Raw genomic sequence first — 18,161 nt, 5'->3', positions numbered from 1 at the left:
CTCCGCTGCGCAGCCGAACCGAAAATGACCCACCATCCTTTCCTCCCAACCAATCCCCGCCAACCATGACCACAAATACCTTGCTGCAGAGGAGCATCGGGCCAGCAGCACTCACAGGCTGCTTTGCAGCTTTCTCGCTGGGGCCATCTGTGTACTGATGATGTCAGTGAGACAGCCGCGAAGCAGCCTGTGAGTGGTGCTGGCCCGACGCTCCTCTGCAGCAAGATATTTATGGTCGCGGTCGGCAGGGATCGGTTGGGAGGGAAGGATGGAGGTTTGGTGGTTCGGCTGCGTGGCGGGGGAAGCGCGCCTGCCTATGACTAGGGCTTATTTTCGGAGATAGGGCTTATATTAAGACCTACCCCGAAAATCATGCTAGGGCTTATTTTCAGGGTAGGTCTTATTGTCGGGGAAACACACCGGGGAAATATTGTCGGGGAAATATTTTAATAGCTTATACACCAAGCTATTAAAATATTTTATTGTGTATTGTGTTGATATTGTAATGTAGCATACTAAAGCATACTTTATATTGTAATTTGAATATTTCACTGCTGTAATTGTCTATTGCATTCATTTAACTGATGCTTGTATACTGCCTTGAGTGAATTCCGTCAAAAAAGGTGGTAAATAAATTGTAATAAATCGATAATAAATATAGGTGCACAGTTATGGAATTACCTCCAAAAGGACCATCCTTTGCTCACATATTTGCAAATTACTCAACAAAACCCAAATTGGTCCTAGGCAATCAGACACGTTCACAAAACCTTTCCCATATAGTTCCCCCTTCCATTTCATTGAACAAATTTATTAGATTTCCTGAGCATAATATGCAAACGGAAGTTATTTCATGTTGCAAGTTAGTTTCACAGAATTAATGTACATACTTCAGAACAATTCCAACAAGTATTACATGGAATAACCAGTTCTATTTACCTTTTAAACACCAATGTAAAAATGGCTGTTGAGATCCCTAATGAAATGACGACAATGCACACTGCAATAGCGATGACATTTTTATAAAACGGATTCTCATCTGTTAGGAGATAATTCAGTACACAATCTGATGATAGCTTGTCTGATGTGAAAGAATAATTATAACAGAAAAAGACACAACAAGCTCAGGAAATCACATCTGCATTTCTGAATTCCAGCTGTGGCATGTAGGTTTAACTTATAAAACAAAACTCTGAGCCAATAAGAACTGTGAAAACACAAAAGATGATTTTCAAGGGGCATTACAATGGTTTTAAGTATCTCTGTAATTTATTAATAGGAAATTTGTGACATCTGCTAAGAGAGCTAGAATACGGTGTCTAAACGTTGTTTAGGATCCAGCAATTGTGGTGAATCCTGACTACAAAAGCAATGTGGCAGCTTCCTCTTTCTCTGATGCTGAAAAGTCAATTCTAAGGAGCACCACTAAGCTGATTCTTGGCCCTCAGAACTGGGATCCAACTTATTTGACGGAGAGCTCCACCATTCACTCTACTTTCCATATCTATTTCTTCTTGACATCTTTCCCATTATCTTTTCATCAACTCACCTCTTTCCTATTCAAAGTCCATTCCCCTTTCTTAGTTCCCAACTCCTCCTAGCCAATAGTCTGTACCTATCTGTCACCTCCTCCAAGAAACCATACTTGTTGGGTTCCCATTTCTTTCCCTAATGTTCCATAATACCTTCTCGTTGATCCTTAGCATGTACCCCAATCTGGACACCATCCTATGGATTCCTATCTCTTTCTTTAATGTTCCACTTTGCTCTAACTTAACTCAGCATTTCACCTTCATATCACTCTCCTCTGGCCCAGCACTTACTTTTCTCTGACTCACCTGACTCTGACAGCCCCTGGCTCAGAGTTCCTCCTCTTTGGAGGCAGTAACAGCAACTCAAATACAGTATAACAAACTTCTCCTGCTCCCTATCAGCTGTCTCCGGAGCAGTCCTTCCAAGTGCTGCCTATTTAAAAATATGTGCTTTCCACTTTTAAACAAGCCACACTTGCTCTGGGGACCATAGTACAGCTCTTCTGACATTTTCAGCCTGAGTTTGCCTGCATCATAGGACCTGTTATGCTACTCTTGGCTTCCATTCTTCCATTGCCCTGTTCCTTCTCTGTGTAACAGCTGAGGGTTGCTCTGAGTCCAGGGGATCCAATTAAAACTGGTTGGGAGTACAGATAACCTGGAGTCTCCTGGAAATCTCAGATATTTGGCCTGCGTTCAGCATCAATACAAGAAGCACAGCAAATGCACAGTGCAAAGGATTACCAGATTCCATAGTACTGAAATATCGTGGAAGGCTCAGGGTGCCTTCACCAGCCTGGGTGATTCCTGCAATCTCCACTTTGTAGAATGTATGTTCTGAAAGGTTTGTTAACAGATGGCTGGTATAACTGGAAGTATTCAAAGTAATATCTGTAATCCCCCCCCAAAAAAAAGAGGATGGGTTATGACACATTTTATTGGTTATACATAACAATTCTCCAAATATAATTTTGAACATGATATGTGGAGTCTTCATACATTCCATTTACATATAAAATGTCTCCTTTGGTATTAGTCCCCCTGTAATTCAGTCCAATCCAATGAGACCATGGAGGGGCATTTTCAATATGATGTCTGATTTGGAACGTTTTGTGAAAACATCCCAAAATTGAGTGATGAACAGAATGATTTTCAAACCAGAAAATCATCTACTTTCAAAAATCAACATTTTTCTAGATTTTTTTGTGCTCAGCATGTCTTTCTTTAGGTACCATAAAAATGCACAAAAGCAAGCAATTGGGAAGTCTGCGGGTCAGCATTTTTAGTAGACTAGCCATTCAGACATCCCAGCACAGCAGTGGGGTAGCCTAAGAGCACTGTAGTGCATTTCACATAAGAGGTCCCACTCCCAAGAACAATTTTCACCATAATCCTCTTGTATTGTACTGTGAGCCCTCCAGGCACACAAAATAATCCAACTGTACCTCATTGTGCACCACTCCAATAGTCCTCAAGCCTATAGGTGTCACCTTTATGTAGGTATAGCAGATATTTAGTGGGTTTTGGAGCACTCACACCTTCCACCACAAGTGGCCTGTCTCATCAATGTAATATCCTTCCAGTGGCATACCAAGGGGGGGGGGGGTGATCTGCCCTGGGTGCACGCACCAAGGGGGTGCACAGCTGGCCATCCACCGGGGAATAGGCTGCCACTGCCGCCATCGGGAACAAGCCAGCGCTGAGCTCTCCCTGCTTTTCTTCCCCGTGGGGCCGACCAACTCTCGCAACCAAATGTCAATTCTGACGCCGGAGAGGATGTTCTGGGCCAGCCAATTGCTGCCTGGCTGGCCCGAACGTCCTCTCCGACGTTAGAATTGACGTCGGGCGGCGAGAGTTGATCGGCTCCATGGGGAAGAAAAGCAGGGAGGGAGAACTCAGCGCTGGCCTGTTCCCAATGGCGGCAGTGGCAGCCTTTCCCCGGCGGAGGTGGCAGCAGCATGTTTCCCAATGGCGGTGGCATTGAGGAGGGAAGGGAGAAAGAAAGAAAGAAAGGGGGCAGGATGAAACAAAGAAAGAAAGAAAAAAATGGGGCATGGAGAGAGAGAAAGACAGACATAGAGAAAGAAAGGGGGCATGGAGGGAGAGAGAAAGAAAGAAGGGGGTAGGGTGAAACAAAGAAAGAAATGGGGTACGGAGAGAGAAAGAAAGAAATGGGGCACGGAGAGAGAGAGAAAGACATACAGAAAGAAAGAGTTCATGGAGAGAGAAAAAAGAAGGGGGCAGGATGAAACAAAGAAAAAGTTGGGGGAGGGAATGAGGTCTGGAGGAGAGGAAGCATACAGGAGCCTGAAAGAAGGGAAGAAATATTGGATGCACAGGCAGAAGAATAAAGTGCAACCAGAGACTGATGAAATTACCAAACAAAGGTAGGAAAATGATTTTATTTTCAATTTAGTGATCAAAATGTGTCCGTTTTGAGAATTTATATATGCTGTCTTTATTTTGCACTATGGCCCCCTTTTACTAAACCGCAATAGCAGTTTTTAGCGCAGGGAGCCTATGAGTGTTGAAAGCAGCGTGGAGCATTCAGCGCAGCTCCCTGCGCTAAAAGACACTATCGTGGTTTAGTAAAAAGGGAGGGGGTATATTTGTCTATTTTTGTATAGTTGTTACTGAGGTGACATTGCATAAAGTCATCTGCCTTGACCTCTTTGAAAACCCACGGAATATAAATGATAATTAACATTTTCTCTGCGTACAGTGTGCTTTGTGTTTTTAAAATTTTATTGTTGGTAAATCATTTTGACTTGGCCACAAAGTTAAGGGGGAGGGAGGGAGAGGAGCTGCTGAAAGACATCTAGTAATCCTTGCAGGCTTGACTGTGCAGGGAATTATTTTTGTAAAATCATGTTTTGTTATGTGACTGGCATTATTTAGGCTTTAATTTCTATGAATGAATAGAATGAAAATGATATAAAATTACTTGCTTGTTTTTATGTGCGTGCGCTGAAGGAAAGTGGAGAGAGTGGGCTGAGGACGCTGAAGGGAAATGGGGAAGAGAGAGTGGGGAGAAGATGCTAATTTATAAATTGACAATTGTACAGAATATTGTTTCTTTTTATACTTTAATATAATAAGTTCAATATAAAACAATTCAAAGCTTGTGTGGATGGAATCAGGTGGTTTGCGGAGATGGGGACCGAGCTTAAGGGGATTAGTCCAATAAAATAGTATTTTCTTATTTCTCATTATTTGTTTTATTTTTTTTTGTTAATTTGTAAAGTGGTGATTGTTATGTATCAGTTTTTTCAAATTTACATCTACTGTCTTTATATGTTGCACAGTATTAGAGGACATGTGTTACTGTTTTTGTGGTGTTGTATGCAGAGTCTGGTTTCTTGGCGGTTCAGTTTAACTTTTGTCTACATATTTCTATTTTTAGTTTGTAGTTATTCCATATTGGGCGAGGGTGTATCTCTGTTCTGTGTGTATGAAAAGAACATAGTTTTCAGTTGGCATTGACTGCAGGATAAATTGACTGTGCGGGATCTGGCTTGTTTAGTTTTACAATGTATGTGTTGGTGTTCTAGTGCTCACTGCAGTGTTTAAGATGCTGCCTTTTCCTAGGTACACTCTTGTTGTGCGATATGTGGATTGTACTAAAAATCATATTTTTCATATAGATGGGGCGGTGTCAAAAAATGATGGGCCCTGGGTGTCACATATGCTAGGTATGCCACTGCATCCTTCTTTGCATTTGTTACACTGAATGATATACACCACATTAGAAGATGAACATGTGAAGGATCCCTTTATGTTGAATGTTTTTCCCATATGAGTGACCGTGGGATCTTTTGAGATGTGCTCACACAGTTTACAGCTTACCACACCGCAAGGACATGTATCATTCTTTGGATTTGTGAGGGGAGCTTGCTTTTTACCAATTTTTGTTTTAGATTAGGTGGTTGACAGAAGGCCAGCATGGTTCATAGACAAAAGCGCGCGACGACAAAGGTGCAACAACAACCCAGCGCAGACAACTGAGTGCAAGGCGGAAGCGTGCCGAAGAAAAACAGTATTTTAAGGGGCTCCGACGGGGGTGTTGGTGGAGAACCCCCCCCCACTTTATTTAATAGAGATCGTGCCAGCGTTGTGGGGGTTTCAGAGGCTGTAACCCCCTTATTTACTGGAAACTTAACTTTTTCCCTCTTTTTTAGGGAAAAAGTGAAGTTTTCAGTATAATGTGGGGGGTTACAACCCCCCAAACCCTCCACAATGCTGGCGCAATCTCTTAAGTAAAGTGGGGGGGTTCCCCCCACACCCACCATCAGTGCCCTTTAAAATACTGTTTTTCTTTGGCGCGCTTCCACCTTGCGCTGGGTTGTCGGCGCGCCTTTCTTGTCACACACTTTTGACCTGTCACCGGCCAGCACAGGTGGAGCCAGGGCTGAATTAATGGGCCCAAAAATATCAGTAGGGCTCCAGGGCCGGCATTAGGGGGGAGCAAAAAGGGCAGGGGCCCCCCCCAACTGCCTGGTGAGGTCTTCTACCCTCCCTTCTATTCCCTCACTACCCTCTCACCTGCAAGCGAACTGAACTCAGGCCACAGGGCTCTAACACGGCGCGCGCTGGTTTCCCTTCGCATCCGAAACAGGAAATTACATCATTCCTGTTTCGGAGGAGAAGGGAAGCCAGCACGCGCCGTGTTGGAGCCCCGTGGCCTGAGTTCAGTTCACTTATGGGCCGTTACTATGGACACAGCAAGACGCTTTCCCAATTCCCGCCCAATACCTATCTCAGTGCCTCTCCGCTGGAGTTACTGGGCAATGGAAATGGGCCCAGATAGGAGAGAGAGAGCTCGTGGGGGTGGCAGACTGCCCACCACACCCTGAGGGCCACAGCAACTAGCAGATAACCGCCCAGCATACAAGACTCAAGCAGTCGACTTCTAATTAGTCACACTGGATGCTAATCATTTTGAGACATGAATAATCCTTACAGGAAGGATAAAAAAAAATCCCAAACGATTAGCATCCAGTGTGATTGACCATTCTACAAAGGTAGGGTTTTATGGGCTCTCTTACAAGTGTAGCCAGTATTCAAAGGACCACTGCTAAAGTCCTCTTTTTCAATTTTTTTTTTACCAGCACTCTAAGGCCAATACTCTAACTGAGCATCTGCATTTACTCATCACTTGAACATGGAGGGGGAAGGAGATAGATGCCAGACCAGGGGCAAGGAAGGGGGGAGGGAGAGAAAGGAAGGAGAGAAAATGCCAGATAATGGAGGGGGAGGGAGAGATATAAGAGGAGAGCAGAGATATGCCAGGGTATAAGGGAAGTAAAACTAAGGAGGCAGATGCCAGACTAGAGGGAAAGGAAGGAGAGGAGATGCCAGAGCATGGAGGGAGAGATAGAAGAGAAAGAAAGGCCAGAGATGCCAGGCCATGGGGTTGAGTGGGAAGGAAGGAAGGAAAGGAGAAGAGAGAGATACCAGAACTTAGGGGAAGGGGGTGGAAACAAAAATGGAGAGGGGTGAAGCTGAAATGAATCATGTACACAGGAGAGAAGGGGAACAGGACAGACAGCTTATTGAAGGACATAGAAAGAGGGAAATTGCCATATGGAAGATAGAGGGCGGACACTGAGAGAGAGGATATGCTCTTTCATTTCTGGATGGAAAGGGCAGAGAGGGCAGTGGATGGAAGTTGTGAGACAGAGGGTGAACAGTAGATAGAAGGGGTAGATAGAGGGGGACAGACGCTGAATGGAAGTGTGTGGAGGGGGCAGACATTGAATGGAGGAGGGGTGAGAGACGCTAGAAGGAAGTGGAGAGGAGAAAGAAAAAAGGGTAAATGCTGGATTGGGAGAAGAGAATAGAGTTAGATACTGAAAGGGATGAGGGAAAGAGGTGGCAAGCTATAGGTAGACACAATGAAAGAGGGAAATTGAGGACTGAATAGTAAGAGAGAATTTAGACAAAGGCAGAAAATAAATTGAGAAAGAAGAACAGGAGGAAAAGAGCGGAGAGAGAGATGCCAGAGCAGGGGGGAAGGGGAGGAAACATGCACCACACCTGGGAGGAGGAAGGAGATACCAGATCTGAGGGGAGGAAAGGAGGAGAGAAAGAAGATAAAATCTGCTAGGAGGGAGGGAGAGATGGAAGGGAAAAAGACAGATGCCACACCATGGGGGGAGTGGAGAGAAGTAGATGGATACCATACCAATGAAGGGGGAGGGGGAGATGGCAGGGAGAGGCAGATAGTTTCTGGAAGAGGCATAGAAAGACAGCAGATGCCATTTGGAAGAGGCAGAGAGAGGACAGACAGTGGATGGAAAATGAGAAGATGAGGAAAGCAGAAACCAGACAACAAAGGTAGAAAAAAAAAATCTATTTGTTTTATTTATTTTTGCTTTAGGATAAAGTATTATTGTAGCTGTGTTGATGATCGTTTATTAATAGAAAATGGAAATAAGGCGATCATGTTATATTGGACTAATTTTAATATATATATATATATTTTTTTAACTAATTCAGAGACCATAACAGGAAAGGGATACTGTAATAGCAGTATAGTTTACTGACCTGAAGAAAGAGGTTTTAATCTCTGAAAGATAATTGAGAAATGTATTAGTCCAATAAAATGATGGGCATTAAATTTTCTTCCTGCCATCCACTATGCCCCATGCCTCCTACCCAAATGCAAAATATAAATTGGTGTCTAGGAAGGAAAGGGGGATTTGTTCAGAGATGTTTAGAGGTTGCATAGAAGAAAAACTGTATACTGGCACTGTTTGTTTAGAATTTAACAATAAAAGAAATAAAGTGGAAATAAAGAAGCAAATAAGAAAATGGTTCAATAAATGGGGGTGGGGACGGGGTGGGGCAGAGGCCCAGTGGACTTGTGTGCCTAGGGGCCCTCGACAAATTAATCCTGCCCTGGTTGGAGCTGTCTTTTAGTAATTCGTCTTCTTGGAATAGTGGTTGTAGATCTCGTATAATTTTTCTTAGTTTTTCTAGCTCTGGATTGTATGTCACTACAAGGGGGGGGGGCCTGTCTGTGGTTTTCTTGTCCTTGTAGTGTAGTAAGTTTTCTCTGGGTGTTTTAAGGGATGAGGCAATATTCTTGGAGAATATTTTAGGGTTGTATTCTTTTTGTTTGAAGGATTTAGTCAGGGTCTTTAGGTGTTTATATCTGTCTCTTGGGTCAGAGCAAATGCAGTGGTATCGTGTGGCTCGGCTATGTATAATGGAATTTTTTATATGTGAAGGGTAAAAGCTGGAATTCTGGAGGTAGCTGCATCTGTTTGTAGGTTTCTTATTTTAATTTATTCTAAATTCTTTATTCATTTTTAAACGTACAATAAGTGCATCAATATAATATAACAAATAGATCATAAATATATCACTTAATAATCTTTAAGAGTACACATACAATGCTATTAACCACCATCCTCCCCATCCCTTCCTATTATATAATCAAATACAATGTACAATGTACAATGTACAATAATAAAATAATAAAATTATCCTCCCTCCCCCCTTGTAATTGAACCTGTAAATCAAGGGGGAAAAAATCATTTAATCATTGCAATATTTTGTTAATGGCTCCCAAACATCTTAAAATAAAAAGGATACAAACAAAAATGATACAACCGCATAATAGTCTCCAACAATATTGCCTCATCCCTTTAAAACAGGGGTGGGTCATGGAGATAGGGGCGGGGGGAAAGAGATGACAGTGGCAGTGTGGCTCAAGAGGGAATGCCAGTGCACAGCTGCAAGGGGCACCAACAAACCTGGCTCCATCCCTGATAAAAGGAGATATTTTACCTCATGCTGTGTGTCTCACTGGGACCAATAAAAACATGGAACATTTCTAGGTTTGTTCACATCCTAAAATCACTGAAGTATGGTAAAATGATGCTTTTAGTAGGTCCATTTCAAAAGTGTGCATTCATTTCTGGCTTCCACTAGGCATTTAGCTAATAATCTTATGAGACTTTTCATGCATGTAAAGCATATCTGACACATGAAAAAGTGATCATATAAAACGATGCATGGCATGAATATGGACCATGAGTAGACATCCTGGGAGTGGAGCTGGGGGCAGAGTTGCAAAGTACATGTGTACCTTATAAGATACAGTGGTACCTTGGATTACGAGCATAATCCGTTCCAGGAGCATGCTCATAATCCAAAATGCTCGTTTATCAAAGCGAGTTTCTCCATAGGAAATAATAGAAACTCGCTTTGATACATTCCCACCCCTCGAGGCCAGCGGCGCTGCTCTATCCCCCCCCATGAGAACTGGCATTGCTCCCCCGGAAGGCCCCCCCCTTCAATCCGGCACCCTCCCCCCCCCCGCGATCCGGCACCCCCCCCCGAGATCCGGCATCCTCCCCGCCGCGATCGGGTACCCTCACGCCGCGATCGGGCACCCTCACGCCGCGATTGGGCACCCCCCCCGCCACTGCTTACTGTCATCTGGGCACCGGCATGTCCTGTTTGTTGGTGCCAGTGCCCGAAGATCGGCCTCCTCTTCTTGCTGGGCCTTGAGCATCTGCATATGCTCAAGGCCTGCGAGTTCACGTTCTCTCTTGGGGTGGGTGGGTTGGATTGGTTTGGCTTTTGAATAATTAAATATTTATATAGGTGCTTACTATTTCTTTATAAAGATGAAAAATATGACATTTGTACTTTTGGAAGGTTATGAATATACTTCATTAATAACTATATAATAATTTTTGATGGGAAAATGTGTTGATCTTATTATCTATTCTAAGGATTTTAAGTGATGTATAAAGTGTAAAATGTATTTTTCTTGTATTCACTTAATGAAAGTATTAAAAATGAATAAAGATATTGAAAAAAAAAAACCCCAAACATTCTTGAACCTTGTACATTCCAATCTGCAGTCTCTTTTTTTGTTCATTGTGTTCGCCTTCACTGCAGACCTGTTGGATTTTTCTTTGTTTTGTCAAAAAGTTAGATACACATCTAAAAAATGGCCATTTTTGGAAAAAAAAGATAGGCATTTTGCAGTTTTGAAAATGAGCATGTTTTGTACTGAAATTCTGAGCATCTTCCACAAAACTTGGAATTGGATGTTATATCGAAAATGCCCCTCCACATAATTCTGGAAGCTTTAATAAGACCTTTAGGGTACAGTATATAATTGAGAGACACATTCTAGCATACATGCAAAACATTCTGCCATCTATAGTGGTCTGATTGAAATAGTAAAAAATACAGGGCAAAGAGACAGTCTGAGCTGGAAAAAAGTACCAGAAAGAACCCATCAATTCACTGGTGGCATGAAAATGATTTGACTGACCTAAAGTTTTGTTTCTTAACGTATCTGTGTAATATATTCGGTACCCCCGCAGAAAACCTAAGCAGTCTTCATCAGGAATTTCTGTCCATTTGACGACTGCCATGTGCTTTGTAATTTTCTGAATAGTGATGTTAGCTGGACCCGTCCTAGGAACTGAGAGCAAATATTAGATATCTATATCTACATACATTCATATATACACATTCAACAATTAAGTATGTCAATTGATTTAGAGTTTAGCTTTCCTTATGAGACAGATGCAAGGGTTAGCTTTTCTCCCCTTTTCATCCTTATTAGGGATGTGCACAAGAAAAATAAGGGGAAAATCAGTTTCTTTTCAGAAAATTTTGCTTTGTTCCCCAATTTTTATTAAATTTTTTTCTGTTTATTTAACAAATCACTGTTAATTTTTTTTAACCAGCATTAGAACTTTTTAATAAGCAGAAATTTATTGTATGTATGTAGGGGCATTTTGATACGATGTCTAACATAGAAACATGATGGCAGATAAAGGCATCCACTATCTTCATCTCTCCTTAAGAGATCCCATTTACCTATACCATGGACACGGTCTTTGTTTCCAACACCTCTAACAGGTGACCATTCCAAACATCTACCACCCTATGTCCATAGATTGCCCCTGAGCTCGGTGGTGTAGTAAGGGGGCTGTGTGTGTGTGGGAGAGGGGGTGGGGGCAGACCAGGTACTGTCCTCATGGGGGCACTGGCATCTCTCTTTCTCCTTATCCCCCTCCCGGGTACCTCTTGAAATACTTGTCAGCGTAAGCAGCATCTTCAACCTACTACTCGCACCAGCTTTGGCTCCCTTCTGAGGTCACTTCCTGATCACCGGACCAGGATGTGATATCAGAAGGGAGCTGAGGCCAGCACAAGCAGCAGGTGAACGATGCTACCTGCGCTGGTGAATGTTTCAAGAGGTAGGCAGGAGTGGGGGAGGTGCTCCAACAGCGAGGGATGCACAGCATGATGGGGAAGAGCAGGAGGGGTGCAGTGAATGGCGATGCCAGGTGCCACCACCCCTATGCCAACCTTCCTAGCTACACCACTGCCTGAACCTATCACCTCTTAACTTCAACCTATGTCCTCTCATTCTGGAGCTTCCTTTCAAATGAGATTTGCCTCAAGTGCATTTATGCCACATTGGTATTTAAACATTTCTATCATATCTCCCCTCTCCCATCTTTCCTCCAAAGTATACATATTGAGATCTTGAAATCTGTCCCCATATGCCTTATGACAAAGACCACTGGCCATTTTAGTAGCCTTCCTTTGGACTGACTCCATCCTGTTTATATCTTTTTGACAATGCAGTCTCCAGAATTGTACACAATATTCTAAAGGAGGCCTCACCAGAGTTTTATACAGGGGCATCAATACCTCTTTTTTCCCACTGGCCATACCTCTCCCTATGCACCCTAGCATTCTTATAGCTTTTGCTGCCACCTTTCAACCTGTGTGGCCACCTTAAGATCATAGTAATCAAAAACACAGAAATCTCCCCACTCCCAAAATAGAGGCAATCTAAATAACAATCAGTGGTGAGAAAAAACACATTAGAAGGAGGCCCGTTTCACTAATCGAGTCTTCAGGGGAATTATAGTGCTACACCATTAAATAATGTGACTTGATCACCTTAAGTCACAAACAATAACACCAAAAGGTGAAAAAAGTCTCCAAAACTGGATACAGATTCACTTTATTGCATGCAAATCTCTCATAAATATTAATTGTGAATATCCTGAAAGCCTGATTGGCTGGAGTGCCTTTAGGATCAGGTTTGAGAACCACTGAACTAGGACATTTCTTTAAAATTGTCTCTATGGTTTTGAATGTAACATATTAGGAATATGTTTCCCTCTCCATGATTCTTATGCTCTATTGGGCCTCATAGTGTTGCAACACCCTGAAAATATGAAGAAAAACACCTTCAGTACAAAAGTCTCTTTGTCTCTTTGTTTATTCCATGTCAAATGGTCCAGAGCTTCCCGCTCGACTATCTCAGAAATTTATGACATTTTTCAGAGAATACGTTGGGACCTCTAATAAAGATATCTAAAGTTTTGGGGCATGATCTCAACTAGGTCCAGAGTTAGAGGCCCCTTATTTGGACCACTTTTTTGTATTCATGGAAGATGCCGAGTGGGGACTTCCTTGAAATTGGACCAGTTGACATGGAATTACCCAAATAGGTCTTTCCATCTTTACTCACTCTCTTCTCATCCTCCAACAAAATGGCAATGCTACATGTTTAGAAGTGGGTTGGGCTAGTATTCTCTAACAAATCTTCAGTGCTTTGGTACTGTTAGGGGAATGGGACTTGATATATTTCCTTTCTGTGGTTGCAATCAAAGCAGTTTACCTATTATACTCATATATAGGTACTTATTTTATACCTACATCAGTGAAGGGTTACTTGCCCAGAGTCACTAGGGATTGAACCCAGTTCCCAGGCTATTTTACTAACCATTAGCCTGCTCCTCTACTCCTTTTATAGAATAGACTCCTAATGGAAGAACCCAGTTATAGAAATGCCAACCATATTGGTTTTTATAACTTTTGTAGTTCTTTTTATACAGAGTACATAATTGAGAGAGCAGTGTGATGGCCTGTTTTGGTTTTGGAAGGCTTAAATGCATAAAAATACACTAATATAAATAATACAACTCGCCATAGTTAAATAGAAATGAGAAGTGATAACTGATCCAAATTGCCACCTACCCTGCTTAGGGCACTGAGAAAACAGGCAATTATAGTTTGGAAAGGTAAGCATAGAACCACAATACTTGCCAGAGAAATAAAGGCTCTGTTCTTCCCCTTTTTTGTTGGAAAGAAAGAAAGAATGCAAACATACCCCCTTCAACGACATAGATGTAAGCCTTGCCAAATGTAGTCTCTGTTTTTCTAAATGAATGACAGTTGCACTGCTTATAAGTGTGTATCATGACCATATAACGTTTCATCTCCTCAAAAGGACCTAAAAACAAAAATATCCAAATCAAGGTGTCACACATAAGTAAATGTGATTATGCTAGTAAATATTCAAAATGATCATCTAAGCTGTCTCTGACCTGGTGATAAATTTTTGGCGTTATGGGCCATCATTACTTTCTGTACATGGCAGTGTATTCATTTGTGCTTTGTGAACGGTATAGTCTAGGAGGTGAAGCACTTCTGTGCATGGAAGAAGAACGGGATTGGGGGTAATTATGTCTGATGATCTCAGGGTGGCAAAATAGGTAGAAAAGGCAACAGTCAAAGCCAGGAAAATACTTGGGTGCTTAAGGAGAGGAATGGCCGGATGAAAAAGGAGGTGATAATGCCGTTGTGTAAGTTTCTGGTGAGGCCCCATTTGGAATATTGTGTGCAATTTTGAAGACTGCACCTTCAAAAAGATATAAATAGGATGGAGTTGGTCCAGAGAGCTGCTACAAAATTGGTTAGTGGTCTTTGTCATAAATTGTATGGGGACAGACTTAGAGATCTTAACATGTATACTCTGGAGGAAAGACGGGAAAGAGGGGATATGATAGAAACATTAAAAAATCTCCATGGCGTTAATGTACAGGAGGTGAATCTTTTTCATATGAAGGAAAACTCCAGAAGGAGAGGGCATAGGATGAAGTTAAGAGGTAATAGGCTCAGGAGTAATATAAGAAAATACTTCTTTACAGAAAGGGTGTCAGATGCGTGGAATAGTCTCCCAATGGAGGTAGTGAAAATGAAGACAGTATCTGAGTTCAAGATAGCATGGGACAGCCATGTGGGATCTCTTAGGGAGAGGAGGAGATGATGTATGTTATGGATGGGCAGACTGGATGGGCCATTCGGCCTTTATCTGCCATCATGTTTCTATGTTTCTACATGAAGAAATAGTTGGCCTCATTACCATCCATTTTAATACATTTCAATACAATTTGTGACATTTCTACTGTTCATGTTAATATTGGCACTCAAGTCCTCTGAACATATAGCGTATAATAATGTGTACGCAAACCCGGCATTGACCATTGGTGGTAGTTATGAGCATTGGCCTCTCCATTCTTTTTACCGGTAAGTTGTATCAGAGTCATTCCAAAGTTCTAACTAGAGAGTTGCGCGGGGACAGAAATCCCACCCGTCCCCACCCGTCCCCGCCAAAATCCCACCCATCCCCACCCGTCCCCGTGAGGAATCCCTCCGTCCCCACCCGTCCCCGTGAGGAATCCCTCCGTCCCCACCCGTCCCCGCGAGGAATCCCCTCCGTCCCCACCCGTCCCCGCGAGGAATCCCCTCCGTCCCCACCCGTCCCCGCGAGGAATCCCCTCCGTCACCATCCTTCCCTATAAACTTCAGAAATAGTTATTTTATTTAATTATGCTACTGAATTAAAGGCTCTGGTAGAGACCCATTTACAAATAAGCAAAGAGACTATTAATTTGGAAATATTATTTGGGAAGAATACATACTTTGTAAATGGGTTTCTACCAGAACCTCTAATGTAAATATAAAATATAAATACTCAGCTGATGAGAACCCACAAACTGTCAGCTGAGGACTTCCTTTGCAGTTGGCCTGGGGTCCCTTTTGCCAAGCTTGGCAGGCAGCAGTAGCGTCCCTGAGTCACAGATGCTGGCACCTCAGTGGCTCATGGATGCTGCCAGCGACTGCTGCGCTTGGTGGAGGGGAGTTCTGACCATCTCTAGAGGAGGTCCTCTGCTGGCGGTGCTTGGGGATCCCCACCAGTCACAGCAAGGGCCAACAAGTACTTCAACACTGTAGAAATAAAACCAGAAATGCATTTCCTTTTCTTTTGAACACAAAACAAAGATATCTGCCATATACATTTCCCAAGGCAGATGACTCTATGCAATGTCACCTCGGTAACAAAATACAAAAATAGACAAATACACCCCCTCCCTTTTTACTAAACCACAATAGTAGGTTTTAGCACAGGGAGTTACGCTGAATGCCTCGCGCTGCTCTCAATGCTCATAGGCTCCCTGCGCTAAAAAACAATATTGCGGTTTAGTAAAAGGGAGCCATAGTGCAAAATATAGACAGCAGATATAAATTCTCAAAACAGACACATTTTGATCACTAAATTGAAAATAAAATCATTTTTCCTACCTTTGCTGTTTGGTGATTTCATGAGTCTCTGGTTGCACTTTCTTCTTCTGACTGTGCATCCAATCTTTCTTCCTTTCTTTCAGCCTCCTGTATGTTTCCTCTCCTCCAGACCTCATTCTCTCCCCCAACTTTTTCTTTCTGTCTCCCTGTTCCCCCTTCTTTCTGTCTCTCTGTCTGCCCCCTTTCTTTCTTTCTCCGTGCCCTCCCCCAAGCCACTCGGTTTGCTGCCACCGCCATCGGGGAATAGTCCCCAAGCCACCGCTGTCCCAAGCTTTCCCTGCAGAAGCGTCGCGCTGACCAGCATTCCGCTCCCTGACGTCAATTCTGACGTAGGAGAGGAAGTTCCGGGCCAAAAAGGCATTTCTCCTCATTCCATCCAGCCTGAGCCCCATCTCTCCTTGATCCAGCATTTCCCTTCTGTGTCTGTCAGAATTACCATTCCACCTATTTTCCAGCATCACCCTTCTTTGTGTCCATCTCACCTATATCCCTATCTCACCACTTTTTCAGAATCTTCATTTGTCTCTGTCCTTGTCTTTACCCCATATTCACCATTTGCCCTTTCAATGTCTTTATCTCCCCCCCCCACACACACTTTTTCAGCATTACTTATATGTCTCTATTTCACCTCCTCTTCATGTCCCCTCTGTATCTCTATCCTTATTCAGAAGGTCCTGCTTACCCTTTCTCTTCTTTGTGTCACTATCTCCATTTTCAGCTTTCCCCCTTTTTCCTTTGTTAATGCACCCTGTAGCCAGAATCTTTCCACCCTCTCTCCACTCCGGCCCAGCCCAGTACGAAATATTTCCTTTTGTTTCTCTCCCCTCTCTCTTCTCCTCCCTCACCCACGAGTCCTGCATCTGGCCCTCTCCCTTCTACCTGCACCTGGCAACACCCCCCTGCTCCGCGGCTCTCTTAAGCAACTCGTCAGCAGCGGTGATCAAGACAAGCTGCCGACATCGAGGCCTTCCCTCTACGAGTCCCGCCTTTGTGGAAAAAGGAAGTTGAAACAAGCGGGACTCGCAGAGGGTAGGCCCCGACGCCAGAAGCTTGTGTCGATCGTTGCTGCTAAGTTGCCGAAGAGAGCCGCAGGTAGAAGGGAGAGGGAGATAGGAAGGCTGTAGAAGCTCCGGAGCATGACACCGAACCCGGCCAGGATGATTTCTTTTTCAGGCTGCTGCTGCCGCTGCCATCCCCCACCCGAAATGACAAAAAACAGCCTAATGCCCGCGTCGGGAAATAGCCATGCTGAGCAGTGAGCTCAGCACGTACACAGATGAAAGCCTTGCTTGCTGATTGGTCCGGCGGCACGGTGGGGCGGGGCCGCCGGACCAATCAGCAAGCAAGGCTTTCATCTGTGTACGTGCTGAGCTCACTGCTCAACATGGCTATTTCCCGACGCGACGCCAGACTTGCATCGCCAGAATTTAGGTAGGTTGTTTTCATCCCCGTGGGAGTCCCGTGGGCAAGGGGGCGTCCCCGTGGGAGTCCCGTGGGTCAGGGGGGCATCCCCGTGGGAGTCCCGTGGGCCAGGGGGCGTCCCCGTGGGAGTCCCGTGGGCCAGGGGGGGAACCCGCGGGATCCCCGCGGGACCCGCGGGATCCCCGTTCCCGTGCAGACCTCTAGTTCTAACAGCATGTGGAAGTTGCCCTGCTGGCAAGGCAAAGTGAGTCCAGCCAGTTCCTATGAGATCCTCTGGCATAATTTTTTTTTTTTTTTTATAATCTTTATTGATTTTTAAACTTTGACAGTGCAATACAATTAATTGAACATAAACACTGCATAAAACGCACTATTAAATACACAATTAATACATAAAACAATCATTTTCTACCCCCTCCTCCCAATTACTAATACAAGAAGACATATTATGTGATTACAATATTATAATTAGGTAATTTTAATAATCAAAATACATTTCCCTTCCCCCACCTCCCCCTGGATATGTAAGGAAATCTAATAAAAAGAGAGATACATGACAATTACTATTTTTGTAATTCTTTATTAATTTTCAATACTTTAACAGTGCAATACAACAAATGCAACATATAATGATAGAACAAAAGCACATTCAACTTTCACATGTTCATAATCAACCCTTTTCCCCCACCCACCCATCCATTCAATAATCATTCAATAAAACACAAAAACATATCTAATATAATAAAATGCTAGGCCGCGCATGCGCACTAAAAAAAACGTGTT

The 18,161-nt window shown here is 43.3% G+C and overlaps 1 protein-coding gene across 1 annotated transcript in view; it reads right to left on the bottom strand.

Moving 5' to 3' along the window:
* Nucleotides 1-18,161, bottom strand: part of LOC117352633 (interleukin-6 receptor subunit beta-like) — a 99,370-nt gene that overhangs the window by 9,168 nt on the left and 72,041 nt on the right. Inside the window, exons 12-15 of the mRNA XM_033929207.1 lie at nucleotides 13,702-13,824; nucleotides 10,831-10,983; nucleotides 2,277-2,423; nucleotides 940-1,039 (exon numbers count right to left, since the gene is read on the bottom strand). Coding sequence (XP_033785098.1) covers nucleotides 940-1,039; nucleotides 2,277-2,423; nucleotides 10,831-10,983; nucleotides 13,702-13,824 — 523 coding nt within the window. The remainder of the gene's footprint in view (nucleotides 1-939; nucleotides 1,040-2,276; nucleotides 2,424-10,830; nucleotides 10,984-13,701; nucleotides 13,825-18,161) is intronic.

The sequence above is a fragment of the Geotrypetes seraphini genome, chromosome 1, assembly GCF_902459505.1.
Source record: "Geotrypetes seraphini chromosome 1, aGeoSer1.1, whole genome shotgun sequence".
In the NCBI taxonomy this organism is placed as follows: Eukaryota; Metazoa; Chordata; class Amphibia; order Gymnophiona; family Dermophiidae; genus Geotrypetes; species Geotrypetes seraphini.
This window is presented reverse-complemented; position numbering and strand designations above follow the sequence as displayed.